Raw genomic sequence first — 17,643 nt, forward strand, 5'->3', positions numbered from 1 at the left:
TCATCAGAATTTATTCCCTTTTTCTTCCTCTTTCATGGCGCCCGGGCTGAAGGCGCGGGTCCGGCCAGGGTGTGATTCGGCCCCGGCGCGTCTGTCCATCCACGGCAGCAGCAGCAGCAGCAGCATCTCCGGCCGCGGCAGCACACGCACACGCACGCGCTCTTCGCCCTCTTCCTGCCGGCTCCATGTCGAGTGATGGTCGGCGTGTTTTGCCGGATGCTGTCCGCTCTCCCCGGATCACCGACGGACCGACCTCCTCTGTGCGCAGACCCCTGTTTTCGGAGAGAAGCCCCCCAGAGCTATAGGGCTCCTTATGGAAACTGGGGACCAGAATTTTAGGAAGAAGGAGAACCCGTGCGTTTCATTTGGATTTTCGTTCTCTTCTTGCGTTCCTACTCGAACGATTTGATTTGCTCCAAACTGGCCGACAGAACTTGAATCGATCCGTTTCTTTCGTCTCTTTTACGCAGATTCCTCATTTGGTTCTTGTCCCGCTTTGGCTCCCGCATGGTGACATTGAGAGGAGCGGATGAGCTGGAGCGCTGTAAACAAACCTGGACATGTTGAACCGTCGTGCCAGCTCCCACCAGCAGCCTCTGCTCCGTCCGAGCTTCATTCAGCTGTAACCTTTGAAAGAAATCAGCTTCTCCTGTTTGTTCTGCTGTCGCATCTTCAAACCAGCCCGACGTTTATCTTTCTCCAGTTTGAGGCTCTTTGAAGCTGATTGTGATTTTAAAGAAACCAGAGGGGGGGCGTCCCTGCCTCCTCCTACTGTCCCCTCTCTTAAAAACCACTTTTTCTCTTGTTTTGCTCCTCACCCAAACGCAACCATAAGGCTCCTACCACCTCCTCCGCCTCCTTCCTCCCTCTCCTGCTTGAGTTTATCCCATTTTTTCGGTTTGGTTTGGTCCCGTAAATTTTCAAATATTTACTTCCTGTACATCAAGAGGAAAGGGGGTTCCCCTTTCATGGAATGTGGAAACATGGGTCTGTTCGACCGTGGTGTCCAAATGCTGCTGACCACGGTGGGCGCCTTCGCGGCCTTCAGCCTCATGACCATCGCGGTTGGCACGGACTACTGGCTGTACTCCCGCGGGGTCTGCAGGACCAAGGCCATGAGCGAGAACGAGACCAGCAAGAAGAACGAGGAGGTGATGACCCACTCTGGCCTGTGGAGGACGTGCTGCCTGGAAGGTAAGAGGTGTCACACACTCCTGCTTCTTCTGGCTCAGGATACACACCTGACTGCACCTGTGCTGGGACGTCCCACTGACTAATATTGGAGGCGGGGTCATGTGGACATGTGAACCACTGCCACAGGTGTGACTTAGGTGGGACACAGATGTACGGGCAGGTGTCAGATCTGCGTGACATAAGAGTGAAACAGGTGCAACACGGGTGATTTACGGAGTCTCTGGCAACATCAATCAGCATAAAATACAAGAGCGGTAAATGAGTTGCAGGGCGTTGCTGGGCGTGGCCTAACCACTCCTGGAACCCCGCCCATAATCATAATGACTTTCCAGCCTTGATGCATGTGAGCCAAAACCGATGGATTTGGCTCCTCTAAGAATTTTCTAGAGGTGAAAGCGAGTCAGAGAGAGCGATGAGATGAAGCTCCACAGGATGTCCAGGAGACGATGTCCAGGAGACGAACCCAGAAGGTCTGATGATGGCAGACTTCACCGAAGGGATGGAGATCGAGAGGACAAAGATGGAGAAGAGGATGAGGAGGGTGGAGTAGAGACAGGTCCTAGGTGGTCATGAGATACTCCAGGCTGGACAGGTTCAGCTCAGGGGATCAGGTAGACAAGTACCGGTAGGTAAGAACTTAGTGTGGGAGGAGACAAAGGGACCTGGTGGAGGAATAAGGAAGTTGGACCGTAGTCGGGGAAAAGGGGTGGAAGACGGCCAGGACAGAAGAGAGAGGACAGGAGTTCAGGAGATACAGCATAAGGAGAAGGGCAAGGTGACAAAGGTCAAACAAAGGGTGCGTGATGACTTGTCTGCTAGGATGGACAATTAGGAGATGAGAAAGAATCACAGGTCTCAGAAGGAGAGTTGGAGATGTGAGAAGGTGCCGCAGGTAAGAATGATCACGATTGAGATGGAGATGTGCATGACGGGAAGATCGACGGAGAACTCTGAGGACCTGAAGAATGAGGAAAATAAGAGAGAGCAAAGAGCAGAAGATGTAAATGTTGTAGAGATGGAAGTAGCAATAGTGGTCCTGATGAGCTACCTGTGGGTCTGGAAGTGACAATTAGACACTTCCAACAACCTGAATAGGTTGTGAAGATGTCTGAGGAACCAATGAGAAGAAGCTCTTGAAGAATAAGAGACCTGCAGAGTTGTGGCACCTACAGAGGAATAAAGTGGATGATCCACATGATGAAGCTGAGGTGAAGAGCAGCAGAAGCCAGACTGATGATTTGGGAGCAGCAGGACGGAGTCACACCAAGAAAGAGGACAGAGACATATGCTGGAGTGGACCAGGACATGGAGGACAGCTGTAGGACAGTAGGGAGGAGACCGGTGGAGGGAGGACTGCACCAGCCATCAGCTGAGCCTCGTCTTGTTGCTCTGGACAGATGAGGTCAGGCAGGACTCTCCATGGACTTTGATGTTTGCAGATGATCCTGAGGTGTGCAGAGAGAGCAGGTGGAGGAGGAGCTGGAGGAGGAGGGGGAGGAGCTAGATGTGGAGGAGGAGCTAGAGGTGGAGGTGTGCAGAGAGAGCAGGTGGAGGAGGAGCTAGAGGTGGAGGAGGAGCTAGGGGTGGAGGTGGAGGAGGAGCTAGAGGTGGAGGTGGAGGAGGAGCTAAAGGTGGTGGAGGAGCTAGAGGTGGAGGTGTGCAGAGAGAGCAGATGGAGGAGGAGCTAGAGGTGGAGGAGGAGCTAGAGGTGGGGGTGGGGGAGGAGCTAGATGTGGAGGAGGAGCTAGAGGTGGAGGTGTGCAGAGAGAGCAGGTGGGGGAGGAGCTAGAGGTGGGGGTGGGGGAGGAGCTAGAGGTGGGGGTGGGGGAGGGGCTAGATGTGGAGGAGGAGCTAGAGGTGGAGGTGTGCAGAGAGAGCAGGTGGGGGAGGAGCTAGAGGTGGAGGAGGAGCTAGAGGTGGAGGAGGAGGAGCTAGGGGTGGAGGAGGAGCTAGAGGTGGAGGTGGAGGAGGGGCTAGAGGTGGAGGAGGAGCTAGAGGGGGAGGAGGAGCTAGAGGGGGAGGAGGAGCTAGAGGTGGAGGTGTGCCCTGGAGAGGAGGCAGACGCTGAAGTTCCAGGGAGGAGAGATGAAGAAGCTGGAGCTTCTCTTTGGGAGGAACATGGAGAGGATCAGCAATGATCAGCACGGGTTAGATGTTTGGAGGTGAGGCCAGAGAGGCCAGGCTGAGGTGCTGTGGACATGTCCAGAGGAGGGACAGGGGAGGAGGTCCACATCTCAGAGCAGAGCTGCATGATCGCAGCAGCAGAGCAGCCATTTTCAGCCCAGCAGCTACTTGTTGATGCAGCAGCTGCAGGATGGAATTCCTCCTCCCTGAATCTAAAACCACCATCCTGGACCCACTTCAAGCCTCAGCTGCCAATGAGGTCAGATCAGCGAGTCCATCTGCGAGCTGCTGTTTGTCCCGATCCTGCTGCGGCGCCGCTGCTACCCGGTATCAGTCTACAGCTGATTGATCGTGTGTGAGTGCAGCCTGAGGTCTGTTCAGCTTGACACCGCTGCTGTGGTGCAACACTGTTGGGGTTCCAGAGACCGGATCACATCTGGACCACGCCCAGTTGGTCTGGTCTGCGGCGTCAGAGCGGCTGAAGCTCTGCTCGTGTGCTCAGGTACCGTCACTGGAAGCTCGGCGAGGACATCGACCTGATTGTTTGCTGCGAGCACGATGCCGTGATGACTGGCGCCAAGGGAGAGGTGTCCTTCATCAACGTCAAGACCCTGAACGAGTGGGACTCCAGGGTGAGGGCTTCTACACCGGTTACCATGGAAACCTTGTGTGTTGGCAGCGGGCTAAACAAATTCCAAGCAAACTTTCAGAGACACATTTCTCAGATGTGCCCGAGTACCTGGTGGGAGGTGCAGTAATGTCCCTCTTGTTTATCGGCCAGTACTGCAACGGCGTGGACTGGCGTCAGAAGCTGGACTCTCAGAGGGGGGCCGTCCTGGCCACCGAGCTGAAGAACAACAGCTACAAGCTGGCCCGCTGGACCTGCTGCGCCATGCTGGCTGGATCAGAGTACCTGAAGCTGGGGTGAGAGGAGCACACACAACACGCACACACACACACACACAGAGGCCTCAAGATGGAACCTTCCGCAGGTACGTGTCTCGCTACCACGTGAAGGACTCGGCCCGCCACGTCATCTTGGGCACGCAGCAGTTCAAACCTAACGAGTTTGCCAGCCAGATCAACCTGAGCATGGAGAACGCCTGGGGGATCCTCCGCTGTGTCATCGACATCTGCCGCAAGCTGGACGAGGGCAAGTACCTGATCCTGAATGACCCCAACAAGGTGAGGCCCTGCCCGACCTGAGAAGCTGCCAGCAGGGGGCGCACTGGGAGCTAACGGCTTCATTCTGCGTCCTGCAGCAAGTGATCCGGGTGTACAGCCTGCCCGATGGGACCTTCAGTTCTGATGAAGAAGAGGAGGAGGAGGATGAAGACGAAGAGGAGGAGGAGGAGGAAGGTGAGAACGCTGAACATTTTAAATGGACAAAAATGACATTTTGAACGCGTCACAAAAGCGGAATGTTTTTCATTTCAGACGAGGACAATTGAAGGACTCGGTGACCAGCAGCCTTCATCATCATCGTCACCTGATTTTGCAGCATCAAACCGAGTTCAAACTCATCTGAGGTGTATTTTAATTCTGCAAACGTGAACCATCATCAAACTCCAGATGATTCCTTTCCACCTTGAATAAAACCTGAATTGGCCACCTGAGATTTTTAGTTTCAACTCTTTTTTACTTCAACTTTTTTATCTAAAAATCAACTGCAAACATTAAAATGATTCATTTTTCTTTAAATATAATATTTAGTATTTTTCCTATTGACTTTTATGAGTTTTTATTCACAAGATTCCAATATTTTCCAGCACGAACAGCTCAGGAGAATCCTGTCGTATCTGGTCGATCGCGATGATGCTCAACTGTTCTGGGAACCTTTAAAATCAAAGAAAAGGACGTTTAGATTGTGAAATTAATTTATTCATCGTATAACCGAGACATCAGGTAAGAGGACGGGAGGTCGTGGAGCTGGGCGACGCCTGAGGCGGCTCCTCGGAGAGTGAGGTGTCCACTGGTCCCCGTCCCAACCACCCTCCGACAGAACGGATCACCCCGGCGATCACTCGCACCACCAGCTCTTCCTCGTCCTCCAGCATCTTTACATCCTCGTTGAAAGAGGCTCGGGTGACACCTCAGTCCGACCCAAGTGGAAAACTGGGTCTCCCGTTCCTGTCAAAGTACATCAAGAGGGCGGTTCTGAAGCAGATCAGTTCCTGTCCAGAGATGACCTCCTTGACCCAAGGGTGGCCCCTCCATGGAAACGGCCCAATTGTCTGGCAGAGACACTCCAAAGGCCCCAACATCTGCTCAGTCTTTGGTTCTCATATTGCATGTTTCAGGTCAGCCGACGGCTCCTCACCTGCTCACTGGGGTCCCCCAAGGATCGGTACTGGGGCCGCTGCTCTTTGCCGAATACGCAAACTCGCTGGGGCAAATCATGATTTATTTATTTTTTATATCACAGCTATGCAGACGACACCTAGCTGTACTTGTCGTTACCCCCGGAAGACCCTTCGGTCTCAGACAAAATCTCAACCACCTCCAGCCTTTGACCTTGCTAAAAGTGAGCTCCTGGTTTTCCTGGTCAACCGATCCATCCATTACAACACTGACATCAACAATGACACCTTGTCTCTTGCTCCTTCCAAGGATGTTGGAATCTTGGAGTCAGGCTTGATGATCAGCTGACCTTTTCTGATCATGTAGCCTCATTCAACATCAGACAAATCTGGCCATTCCTAACCCCACATGCACCCCAGCTGCTGCTACGACCATGGTGATCTCAAACGCTGACGACTGCGTGGGACTTCTACCAGGAACACGTGGTGAAGCTGATTTGGTTGGTCTAGAATGTGGTGGTTCGTCTGGTCTTCAACCAACCAAAGCGGGTCCACATCACCCCACCACTGATGGAGCTTCAATGTTTGTTCTGCTCCCTCCATCTCTACTGTTTACATCCCTCTTCTCTCACTCTCCACAGCTCTGGTGGTAGTTGAAACAGGTAGTTTAGGACTGTAAGCTGGTAGTTTATTCACGTTGGTCTCAGCTCCATGGTGGCTTCATTGTGTCCCTGACTGTACTTAGGACAGAAGGGTCTCTAAATGACAAACTATCAAACAAAAGATGGAATATGTCAGATTTATTTGGAAGATAGACAGACAGTAAAACCTTTCTCATATAGATTAATCACAATTCATAGATCTGAAGAAAAGTTACAAAGAGCTCAACGGCACCTCACAACAGTAAAACAACTGGACTCACGGACGTGCAAGAAGCTCCAGGAAGGGTCTCAACACAGAAAGGAACAGTCAGGTGTGGACATCGGTAACAGGTAACAGGGACTAAATGTGATAAAGGCTCATCTGAATTCTGCTGCAGGAGGAGGATTATTCAGCTCCTCTTGCAGAACCTCAAATTAACAGAGAAAAGATTTAAGATATCTGGATGGTGATGATTGATGATTGATGCTAAAAACCTGCTTGGGGTCTTGGGTCTCCTCAGTGGTTGGGATCTAAAAGGGATCTGGACTCCTCCTCAGAACGGCGGCCAGGATAAAATGGGGTGTCCAGGGTGGCCAGGTGTATCTTCATCCTCTCCTGACCTTCTTTCTGGCTCTTGTAGATCTTCTCCCATGATGTCATCTGTGAGCGCCACAGTGCAGCTCTGGCTCTAAAGAACTTCACCAGCTCGGACTTGCTGCCTTTGGATAAACTGAGGCCGTCTTTGACGATGATGAAAACATCCATGCCGACGAACAGAGTGTTGAGTGCAATGAAGCCGACTCTGGCAACCTTGGTTAATGCCAGTGGTCCTCGGGCCGCTGCCTGGCCGATATCTGGGATATCTGAGGCCACTTTACTGGCTCCTTTAGCTCCTGGTAACACGACCTGAGAAGCACGTGCGATCAACTCTTCAGACTTGAACATTCTAAATGCAGAAACTGCATCAACAAGTGCATCCACAGTTCTCCCAAGTGAAGCCAACTGACAGGCCACCTTGGCTATCGCTACAGAAAGTTCTTCTTCAGTCGTTCCCTTCGTGCCGACTTTTTCCAGACAATCGTGAAGATCTCCTGCATCCTTCATAAAGTCCTCAAACGTTTTGCTGGCTTTATTTTTTTCCCTCTTGTTTACAACCACCTCGGTGAGGGTGGTGACAATGCTGTTGACTCCACTGGTGACTCCGAGGCTGATCCCAGCTATGGTCAGACCCAGAGACACTCCTGCAGTTACAGGAGTCAAAGCCAAGCCCACAATGGTCATCACACCACCAACTGCCCCCACTGAGCTGCCTGCTATGCTGGAGATCTTGGACCCCTTGTGCATATTATCCATCTGACCAGTGCTCTCATCCAGTTTATCTAGAAACTCCAACATCCTGTCTCTCCGCTCATCAAACTCCTGGAGGAAGGTCGACGACAGATCGTCCTGAAACATGAACGCAATTCTCAAGTTCTGGTTCAACCTGACGAAGAGAAAAGTAAAGTCAGCCAGGGTGAACGTGCACAGCTGTGAATGCGAACTGTGCTTTCACTTTGAATCGGTGTCTTTTTCTGTGCTTCTAAGCTGATTTCCTGTTGAGGTTTTACCTGATAGAATGTAGCTGTTTGATGTGAGTCAGCATCTCCTGGATGTGGTCTTCAGACAAATCCACCGGCAGCTCTACGTTGGTTTCTGTGCTCCTTGGTGGACGCCAATCGCTGAAAGAGTTGTGATGCAGAAACACCATGAAGTTAGCATCATGCTAATGCTCTGAGACACACCGCATATGATCCATCTCTCCATCTGGGTTAGGAGATCTGTTTCAGACTGTGGTGCTTCAACTTTGAAATTTTTATTTATTTATTTTTTTTACCTTTTTTCCATCTTGTCACACATCAGCTGGCTGATGATCACGTATTTGTTCAGCTGGATGAGCAGCACTTCCAAGTTTTGCAGTTGAGGAAGAAAGAAGTCGTCTGTGTCCAGCATGAACATCAACCGGAGAGGGCAGGTTTGCTGAGCGGCAGTGATGATGTCCTGAACCAAATCCAGGCTGATCCCGGGGGGAAGGTGCAGCATGTTGTTGTTCTCCCTGAAGACGTGAAGGGAGGTGAAGGCCAGCTTCTCCAAACCATCCAGGAATTCATCAAGTTCCTGCAGACCGTTGAGAGTGGCCTTCAGCACCTCTGCCAGCTCCTCCTCCAGCGCTGCAAACTTCTTGTCCAGGTTCACCTGCAGGGTGAAGATGCTGCTCGTGTACTCCTTCAGAGCTCTCCCTTTGTTCTCTGATTGGCTGACATGACTGAAGCTGGGGTTGACCTTCCCAGCTCTTTCTTTGATGTCCAACATCATTTCTATCTCCATCTCCCTCCTCAGGATCCATCTGGAGATCCTGTTAGAGAAGCTTTTCACCGTGTTGATGTGTATCAGCGTATCTGTGGCGTAGCGACCCAAGACGGCCTGAAGATCTTCTCTGGAAGACAAAAGCAGCATTTCTGAAGGCGACCCAGCAGTTGAGGTCGGTTCTCCACAGCAAACAGTCAAACCTTCTCAGTGCATTCATCTCTAATCCAAATTTATTTAAAACATTACACGTGAATTCTTGATCAGCCTGCTTTAAAATCACACGATCATTCAGTAACGTTTATGTTGAGTGACTCGGTTCAGCACCAGATCCTGAAAACTTCCTGTTTGAGACTCGTTTAATTTCAGTGTCAAACCCGCAGACCAGCAGCAACACACACTTGTACTTCTATCTTTGTGAGGACATTCATGGACATAATCATTAGCCAGGTCCCCACCCGAACCATAACCATCACATCTAATCTGCGACCCCTGACCCCTGACCTCTGCCTGAACCCTGTTCTAACCTCAGCCTTAAAATGGGGTCCTAACGTTTGGGCCAACATAGCAACATATGTCTCAAACACGAAGGAAATATCTAAAATAAAAGTTGTGCGATTGTCCTGAACAGTCGCGTCTTGTTTGGTTTGAACGCCTTTTATAAAAGTTTGTTGTCTCGTTCATCTAATGACACTTCATCAATCTGTCATTGCGATAATAAAGCTGCAACAACAATCCAGGTGTTATACGTGCCTTCCTGGTTTTAGTCTTGTTACTGCTCCCTCTTTAACGGCTTCCTTTTAAAGGTATTCTGGTATAAATGCAGTTAAAACAAATGGGATTGAATCGGAATAAAATCGCTCGCCAACGTGCGCAAAAGCTTTTTCAAGTTCTTTGATTCGAAAAAAGAAACGCGGAGCAAATGAAAGTCAGCTTTGGTGGATTCACGGAAGCTTCTGCGAGGTTTGGTTGCGTTTTTAAAGAATCTTTCAGAGAGTTCTGTGTGAGCAGAGTTCACCTGGTGGACTCCATGTTCCTCCTCTGATGGCAGAAGATCCCCTGAAGACCTGACGATCAGATGGGATCAGTGGTCGATCCTAAACCGATCAGGTTTACCTGTCAGCCTGTTTACAAGGGACTGGTTACTTTCCCTTGCACTCTCTCGCGTGACGCCTCAGCTTCAACGCAATTGACCTTTAGATGTTTTCCTCTTTTATTGCATCACGTGACTTTGAGAGCTTCTGCTGGGCGTTTGTCTTTTCCTTTTCTTCCTTTTTAGTCTCCATCAGTGACGTTTTGTCCACTGACGGATCTCCAAACCGGATCTTTTAAGCTTGCTCTTTAGCGCCCCCTCTGGTGACCCTCGGTCAGCACGTGTCTCCAGTGACTGCAGGTAAGAGACTAAAGTCACCCTCATTAGAAAGATTTAATCAGCCACATCTGGATCTGTAGCACCAGGATAAGATCTCTGTGGTGAGAAACGTTTTATTTTAGTATAATATACTGTATAGTATATTTGTCATTAGTTTTTGTTTTCAGTTGTGATGTAATGTTTAAACTCCTCCTTCTAAAGCTGACTCTGACTGAAAAACACCTCTCTGAACCTCCCACTACACCTGTAGGGCCTGCACTGCTTCACTGGTGGCCCCTGGGTGCAGCAGACCCACCAAATCCTTCTAACACTGTATTTTCACCCCCTCCTTCATCCACATTTACTGAAGCACCATAATAGGGCCAGGAGATTAGTGTCCCTCCCTGCTTTCCATAGCCCTTTCCTCTCCAGCCCCCAGCTCATCCCTAACCACAAAAGATGCCTTTCCTCCCCTTACCAGTCCCTCTTTCCCCAAACCATAGCCCTCTGCCCTCCACTGTTCTCCCCTCTCTCCAGGAGAAACACTCCCCACCATGACTCTCAACAGAACCAATTACCATTCAACTAGAGCCAGCTGAAAGATACAAGATTGGTTCTTCGAGGACAGAAGACAAGTCGTAAGGGAGTTCAATAACAACCATATGCCAGTACACAGTAGATACAGCTGGACAGCTATCCCTGAGCCAAGGCCTGTCATTTTTGAAGGTTGTTGTGTAATCCCTCCCAAATCCCAACACAAAGATTGTCGTCATTGCATTTGGGATTAACTACAAAGAGCAGGACCTAAGACAAGCAACAAGCAGGCCGTCTCTAATGCAGGCGCCTACTTCCCCAGACTGAAGTATTTTAATTAATATAATGTATTTCTATGTTCTACCTATTCTCTCCTCTACCTGTCCTCCCCCTTCTCCTCTCTCTCTACCCCCCATCAGCAGGAGGGTCCGCCTACATGAGCTTGGTCCTGCTGAAGGTTTCTTCCTGTTAAAGGGGAGTTTTTCCTGCCACTGTTGCTTGTTGGGGGTCAGGCCCTGGGATTCTGGAGAGGGTCTAGAGACAATTCTGATTGTAGCAGACGCTATATAAAGATTGATTGATTGATTGATTGATTGATTGATTGATTGATTGATTGATCGATCTTGGTTAGCAAAAGTTCTGCCTACTACATTTCACAATATATCGACCACATCCTAGGCCGCCTCTCCACCCATCACCCAAACGACATCAAGTACACATGTTGTTTTATCAATACCGTCAGGCCCACGGCTGTTCCCAATTAAACGTATTCCCTACTAGAAGCCCCGGAAAAATTCCTTCTTGAATTCCTATTTGAAAGGTTGGATTTGCTCTGAACCTTCTGACTGGCCAACAGAACTTGAATCGGTCCATTTCTTTATTCACTTTAATGCAGATTCCTCCTCTGTCCTTCGCTTGATTCTTGTCCGTCTTTGATCCAGGATGGTGGTGTTCAGAGAGGTGGATGAGCTGTAACATTGTGAACAGGCGTAGATATGTGGAAATTTTGTGGCAACTCCCGTCAGCAATGTCGGCTCAATCGGAGCCTCATTTTAGTAAAAGAGATTATTTTTTGTGGGATCCTTTTGCAAATTAAAGGACGGTGTGTGGTACAGGAGAAGTCCTCAGTGATGTTTACCACCAGAAATTTGAAGACAGGGACTCTCTCCACAGATGCTCACAGGAGCTGGGGCTGACCTTCTGGACTTCCTGTGGTCCACCACAATCTCCTTTGTTTTTTGTCTTGAGAATGAGATTGTTGAGGTTGTCTACCTCTCTCCTGAATTCTTTCTCATCAATATTGGAGTTCAGCCTGACCACCTCTGTTTTCAACAAACTTGAAGATGGTATTGGTCTCTGGGACTGGGCACACCAGTGTTTAAAGTAATGGTAGTTGATGGTCAGAAAGTTCAGTCTACTATAACGTATCTAATCAACTCATCTTTATAAATCATTTATATTGTAGCAGATAATAGCTCACACCTTCCATCACCCTGGTGATCGCTCACATGATCAACTCTTTTTTCTCCACCAGCATCTTTCCATCCACACTCTCTACTGGGGTCCCCCAAGGATCGGTACTGGGGCCGCTGCTCTTTGCCGAATACGCAAACTCGCTGGGGCAAATCACGATTTACTTATTTTTTATATCACAGCTATGCAGACGACACCTAGCTGTACTTGTCGTTACCCCCGGAACACCGTTCGGACTCAGAGAAAATCTCAACCACCTCCAGCCTTTGACCTTGCTAAAAGTGAGCTCCTGGTTTTCCTGGTCAACCGATCCATCCATCAGAACACTGACATCAAGAATGACACCTTGTCTCTTGCTCCTTCCAAGGATGTTGGAATCTGGGAGTCAGGCTTGATGATCAGCTGACCTTTTCTGATCATGTAGCCTCATTCAACATCAGACAAATCTGGCCATTCCTAACCCCACATGCACCCCAGCTGCTGCTACGACCATGGTGATCTCACACACTGACGACTGCGTGGGACTTCTACCAGGAACACGTGGTGAAGCTGATTTGGTTGGTCTAGAATGTGGTGGTTCGTCTGGTCTTCAACCAACCAAAATGGGTCCACATCACCCGCACCACTGATGGAGCGTCACTCTTTGTTCTCCTCCCTCCATCTCTACTGTTTACATCCCTCTTCTCTCACTCTCCACAGCTCTGGTGGTAGTTGAAACTGGTAGTTTAGGACTGTAAGCTAGCAGTTTATTCACATTGGTCTCAGCTCCATGGTGGCTTCATTGTGTCCCTGACTGTACTTAGGACAGAAGGGTCTCTAAATGACAAACTATCAAACAAAAGATGGAATATTTCCGATTTATTTGGAAGATAGACAGACAGTAAAACCTTTCTCATATAGATTAATCACAATCACGATAAAGTTAAAGAGTTCAACGGCACCTCACAACAGCAAAACCGACTGGACTCACGGACGTGCAAGAAGCTCCAGGAAGGGTCTCAACACAGAAAGGAACAGTCAGGTGTGGACATGTTGTTGTTGGGGTGTGGGGTAACAGGTAACAGGGACTAAATGTGGTAAAGGCTCATCTGAATTCTGCTGCAGGAGGAGGATTATTCAGCTCCTCTTGCAGAACCTCAAATTAACAGAGAAAAGATTTAAGATATCTGGATGGTGATGATTGATGCTAAAAACCTGCTTGGGTTCTTGGATCTCCTCAGTGGTTGGGATCTAAAAGGGATCTGGACTCCTCCTCAGAACGGCGGCCAGGATAAAATGGGTTGTCCAGGGCGGCCAAGTGTATCTTCATCCTCTCCTGACCTTCTTTCTGGCTGTCGTAGATCTTCTCCCATGACCTCATCTGTGAGCGCCACAGTGCAGCTTTCGCTGTAAAGAACTTCACCAGCTCGGACTTGCTGCCTTTGGCTAAACTGAGGCCGTCTTTGACGATGAAGATGATATCGATGCCGAGGAACAGAGCGTTGAGTGCAATGAAGACGGCTCTGGCTGCCCTGGCGAATCCTGCAGCTCCTTGGGCCGCTGCCTGGCCGATATCTGGGATATCGAAGGCCATTTTACTGGCTCCTTTAGCTCCCTGCATTAACCGACCAACACCTGTGATCAACTCTTCATAATTGAACATTCTAAAAGTAGAAACTGTATCAACAAGTTCAAGTGAATCCAGCCCTACGGCCACCTTGGCTATCGCTACAGAAAGTTCTTCTTCAGTCGTTTCCTTCGTGCCGACTTTTTCCAGACACTCGTAAAGATCTCCTGCATCCTTCATGAAGTCCTCAAACGTTTTGCTGGCTTTATTTTTTTCCCTACTCTTTACACCCACCTCGGTGAGGGTGGTGATGAGGCCGTTGACTCCACTGGTGACTCTGAGGCTGATCCCAGCTATGGTCAGACCCAGAGACACTCCTGCAGTTACAGGACTCAAAGCCAAGCCCACAATGGTCATCACACCACCAACTGCCCCCACTGAGCTGCCTGCTATGCTGGAGATCCTCGACCTCTTGTGCATCCTATCCATCTGACCAGTGCTCTCATCCAGTTTATCTAGAAACTCCAACATCCTGTCTCTCCGCTCATCAAACTCCTGGAGGAAGGTCGACGACAGATCGTCCTGAAACATGAACGCAATTCTCAAGTTCTAGTTCAACCTGACGAAGAGAAAAGTAAAGTCAGCCGGGGTGAACGTGCACAGCTGTGAATGCGAACTGTGCTTTCACTTTGAATCAGTGTCTTTTTCTGTGCTTCTAAGTTGGTTTCAGGGGGAAACTGGAAGGCGGGTTAAAATTCCTGAGAGGAGGACAAGGTCACCTGCAGATCTCCCGTCTGCGACCGGGAATTCTCCTCTGGCTCTTGAGCTGGAGCAGCAGGAGTGCCCCCGACGAGGAAAGCCCCCGACGAGGAAAGCCCCTGACCATGCTGTGAGAGGGCTGGTCTGGATGCTGCCGATGAAAGTCACGGAGGAGCTGTCGGTCCAAAATGTGACGAGCAGGAACCCAAGATCTTTCTTCTGGGCCATAACCGTCCCAGTCAACAAGATACTGAAGGCCTCTGCCACAAACACGGGAGCGGATGATGCGGCGCACAGCATAGGTGAGTCCCCCATCGATGAAGCGAGGACGAGGCGGTGGAGGAGCAGCAGGCACCAGAGGGCTCTCTCGGACAGGCTTGACCTTGGACACATCGAAGGTTGGGTGAACCCTCATGGACCGGGGAAGCTTGAGCCTGACTGCCACAGGATTGATGACTCTTTCGATGGGGAACGGTCCGATGAACTTGGGAGCCAGCTTGTTGGACTCCACCCGCAGTGGAAGGTCACGGGTGGAGAGCCAGACCTTCTGGCCCACCTGATATTCTGGAGCTTGGGAACGACGACAGTTGGCAGCAGAGGAGTAGCGGCCAGCAGTCTTCAGGAGGGAGGCTCTAGCTCGGGCCCAGGTCTGATGACAGCGATGGAGGAAGGCTGAACTGAAGGGCAAGAGGCCTCCTTCTTCAGGGCTGGGAAGAGGGGTGGCTGATACCCATAGGCGCACTGGAAAGGAGACAGGCCTGTGGCAGAGCTTGTCAAAGTGTTGTGAGCATATTCCACCCACAACAGCTGCTGGGACCAGGAAGATGGGTTCTGGGACACAGTACACCGAAGGGCTGTTTCCATCTGTTGGTTCACTCTTTCAGTCTGGCCATTGGATTGAGGATGGAACCCTGATGACAGACTTGGCGTGGCTCCCAGCAATCTGCAGAACTCCTGCCAGAACACGGAAGAGAACTGGGGTCCCCTGTCTGAGACCACATCCACAGGATTCCCATGGAGACAAAAGACATGTTCGAGAAGTAGTTGGGCAGTCTCCTTAGCTGATGGGAGCTTGGTTAGGGGGACGAAGTGAGCCATCTTAGAGAAGCGATCCACAAGTGTAAGTATGGCCGTCCTCCCCTCAGATGGTGGCAGACCAGTGACAAAGTCTATAGGAATGTGTGACCAGGGACGATGCGGCACAGGGAGTGGCTGTAGAAGACCGGACGGGGCCTGACGTGAACACTTGTTCTGGTTGCCGGTAGGGCAGGCATTGACATATTCCCGGGTGTCCTCCTCTAACGTGGACCACCAGCAGCGTTGCTGGAGGACGTCACAGGTTCTCTGGATCCCCGGATGACAGGAAAACTTAGAGGCATGAGCCCACTGGAGCACTTCTGACCTTAGGGCTGCAGGCACATACAGGCGATCTGGGGGGCAAGCACTGGGACCAGCCTCCCCCTCTGTAGAGGTTCTCACCCTCTCCTCGATCTCCCACGTCAGGGATGCGACAACCCAAGGAGACGGTAGAATGGTGTCTGCAGAGATGGATTCATCCCCCTCCCTCTGAAACTGGCGTGACAATGCGTCTGGTTTGACATTGCGAGAGACGGGTCTGTAGGAGAGGGAGAACTCAAACCTGGTGAAGAAGAGGGCCCATCGTGCCTGTCGGGAGTTGAGTCTCTTAGCAGTTCAGATGTACTCCAGGTTCTTGTGATCTGTCCAAACTAAGAAGGGCTGCTTATTCCCTTCAAGCCAGTGTTGCCACTCCTCTAGGGCCAGCTTGACAGCCAGAAGCTCCCGATTGCCAATGTCATAATTTCTCTCGGCTGGTGAAAGATGCCGAGAGAAGAAGGCACATGGATGGAGTTTCTGGTCACCTGCTGCTCGCTGAGACAGAACTGCACCCACTCCAACATCGGAAGCATCCACCTCCACAATGAACTGTCGTTCAATGTCCGGGACCTGGAGGATGGGTGCTGAGCTAAAACGGTTCTTCAGGGTCTGGAAAGCAGAGTCTGCAGCGTGGGACCAGCGGAAGGGACTCTTGAGGGAGGTCAACATGGTGAGGGGATCAGCAATGGAGCTATAGTTCCGGATGAAGCGTCGATAAAAGTTTGCAAAACCCAGGAAACGCTGCAGTTGCTTACGGGTCTTACGGGAACTGGCCAGGACTTTACCGCCTCCACCTTAGCAGGATCCATCTCCAAGCATCCCTCGGCCACAATGTAGCCAAGAAAGGCCACCGACTGGGTGTGGAACTCGCATTTCTCAACCTTGACATACAGCGAATTCTCCAGGAGGCGCTGCAACACCGTCCTGACATGGTGAATGTGATCCTCAAGGCAGGTGGAGAAGATAAGAATGTTGCCTAAGTAGACAAACACATATTTATTGATCAGGTCCCGGCGGACATCATTCACCAAGGCTTGGAAGACAGCGTGAGACCGAATGGCATCACCAAATATTCATAATGTCCAGTGGGGGTGTTGAAAGCAGTCTTCCACTCGTCCCCCTCCCTGATGCATATGAGGTGGTAGGCATTACGGAGTTCAAGCTTGTTGAAGATCTTGGCCCCTTGAAGTAGCTCATAGGCAGAGGAAATTAGTGGTAGGGGGTACCGGTTCTTGATAGTGATGTCGTTGAGACCCCGGTAATCGATGCAAGGGCGCAGGGTCTTGTCTTTCTTGTCCACAAAAAAGAATCCTGCCCCTGCAGGGGATGAGGACGGGCGTATGATTCCAGCAGCCAGAGAGTCATTAATATAGTTCTCCATGGCCTCCCGCTCTGGACCAGACAAAGAGTAGAGGCGCCCCTTGGGAGGTGACGTGCCAGGCTTCAAGTCAATACAGTCGTAAGGGCGGTGGGGGGGCAGCGAGGTAGCTTTGGCCTTACTGAACACCTCCCTGAGGTCGTGGTACTCAGCAGGGACTCTGGTCAGGTCCAGGATGGGGAGCGTAGTCTGGCACGGCATTGATGCATCCCGAAGGCAGACCTGGTGGCAGAAACCGCTCCAGCTGGGGATAGTGGCTGTGGTCCAATCGACATGCGGGTTGTGTTTGCGGAGCCATGGAAAGCCCAGGATCAGAGTAATGTTGGATGAGGGCAGGAGATGAAACTGGATGGTCTCATGATGGTTACCAGAAATCAGCATGTGAACAGGGGCAGTCTGGTGGGCAACCGTTCCCAGAAGATGACCATCCAGGGCCCTGGCAGGAATCGGTGGGTTGAGGGGAATCCTCTCTAGCCCGAGTTGCATAGCCAAGCCCTCGTCCATAATATTGCCATCGGAACCGGAGTCAATGAAGGTGGCCAGGGTGTGAGAGTCATCGGCGAGAAGAAGCTTGGCTAGAAAGAGGGGGCATTTAATCTGAGAG

General features: G+C 50.6%; 3 protein-coding genes across 5 annotated transcripts; 1 reads left to right on the plus strand and 2 right to left on the minus strand.

The window, feature by feature from the left end:
• The first annotated feature begins 958 nt into the window (after positions 1–958).
• Positions 959–4,934, plus strand: LOC105419102 (eukaryotic translation initiation factor 3 subunit D-like). Of its 2 annotated transcripts, none has more exons than XM_029835937.1 (6): positions 959–1,194; positions 3,821–3,950; positions 4,100–4,242; positions 4,311–4,503; positions 4,581–4,677; positions 4,756–4,934. In XM_029835937.1, the coding sequence occupies exons 1-6, from the start codon at positions 974–976 to the stop codon at positions 4,767–4,769; spliced, it is 798 nt and encodes a 265-aa protein (XP_029691797.1). In that variant the 5' UTR covers positions 959–973; the 3' UTR covers positions 4,770–4,934. The 2 variants fall into 2 exon arrangements, with proteins under 2 accessions (XP_029691797.1, XP_029691796.1); XM_029835936.1 differs by lacking the exon at positions 959–1,194 and adding an exon at positions 3,378–3,673.
• A 636-nt stretch (positions 4,935–5,570) lies between these two features.
• Positions 5,571–10,295, minus strand: LOC115249794 (uncharacterized). Of its 2 annotated transcripts, none has more exons than XM_029835930.1 (4): positions 9,622–10,295; positions 8,134–8,733; positions 7,868–7,978; positions 5,571–7,743 (listed from the first exon to the last, which is right to left on the minus strand). In XM_029835930.1, the coding sequence occupies exons 1-4, from the start codon at positions 9,633–9,635 to the stop codon at positions 6,777–6,779; spliced, it is 1,692 nt and encodes a 563-aa protein (XP_029691790.1). In that variant the 5' UTR covers positions 9,636–10,295; the 3' UTR covers positions 5,571–6,776. The 2 variants fall into 2 exon arrangements, with proteins under 2 accessions (XP_029691790.1, XP_029691789.1); XM_029835929.1 differs by having other exon boundaries at positions 5,572–7,743; positions 7,868–7,987.
• Positions 10,296–13,134: 2,839 nt separating this feature from the next.
• LOC115249796 (apolipoprotein L6-like) lies at positions 13,135–14,830 on the minus strand. The gene has a single exon (XM_029835938.1). The coding sequence runs from the start codon at positions 14,096–14,098 to the stop codon at positions 13,178–13,180; it is 921 nt and encodes a 306-aa protein (XP_029691798.1). The 5' UTR covers positions 14,099–14,830; the 3' UTR covers positions 13,135–13,177.
• Between the last annotated feature and the right edge of the window lie 2,813 nt (positions 14,831–17,643).

This window comes from Takifugu rubripes, chromosome 5 (assembly GCF_901000725.2).
Source record: "Takifugu rubripes chromosome 5, fTakRub1.2, whole genome shotgun sequence".
NCBI lineage: Eukaryota > Metazoa > Chordata > Actinopteri > Tetraodontiformes > Tetraodontidae > Takifugu > Takifugu rubripes.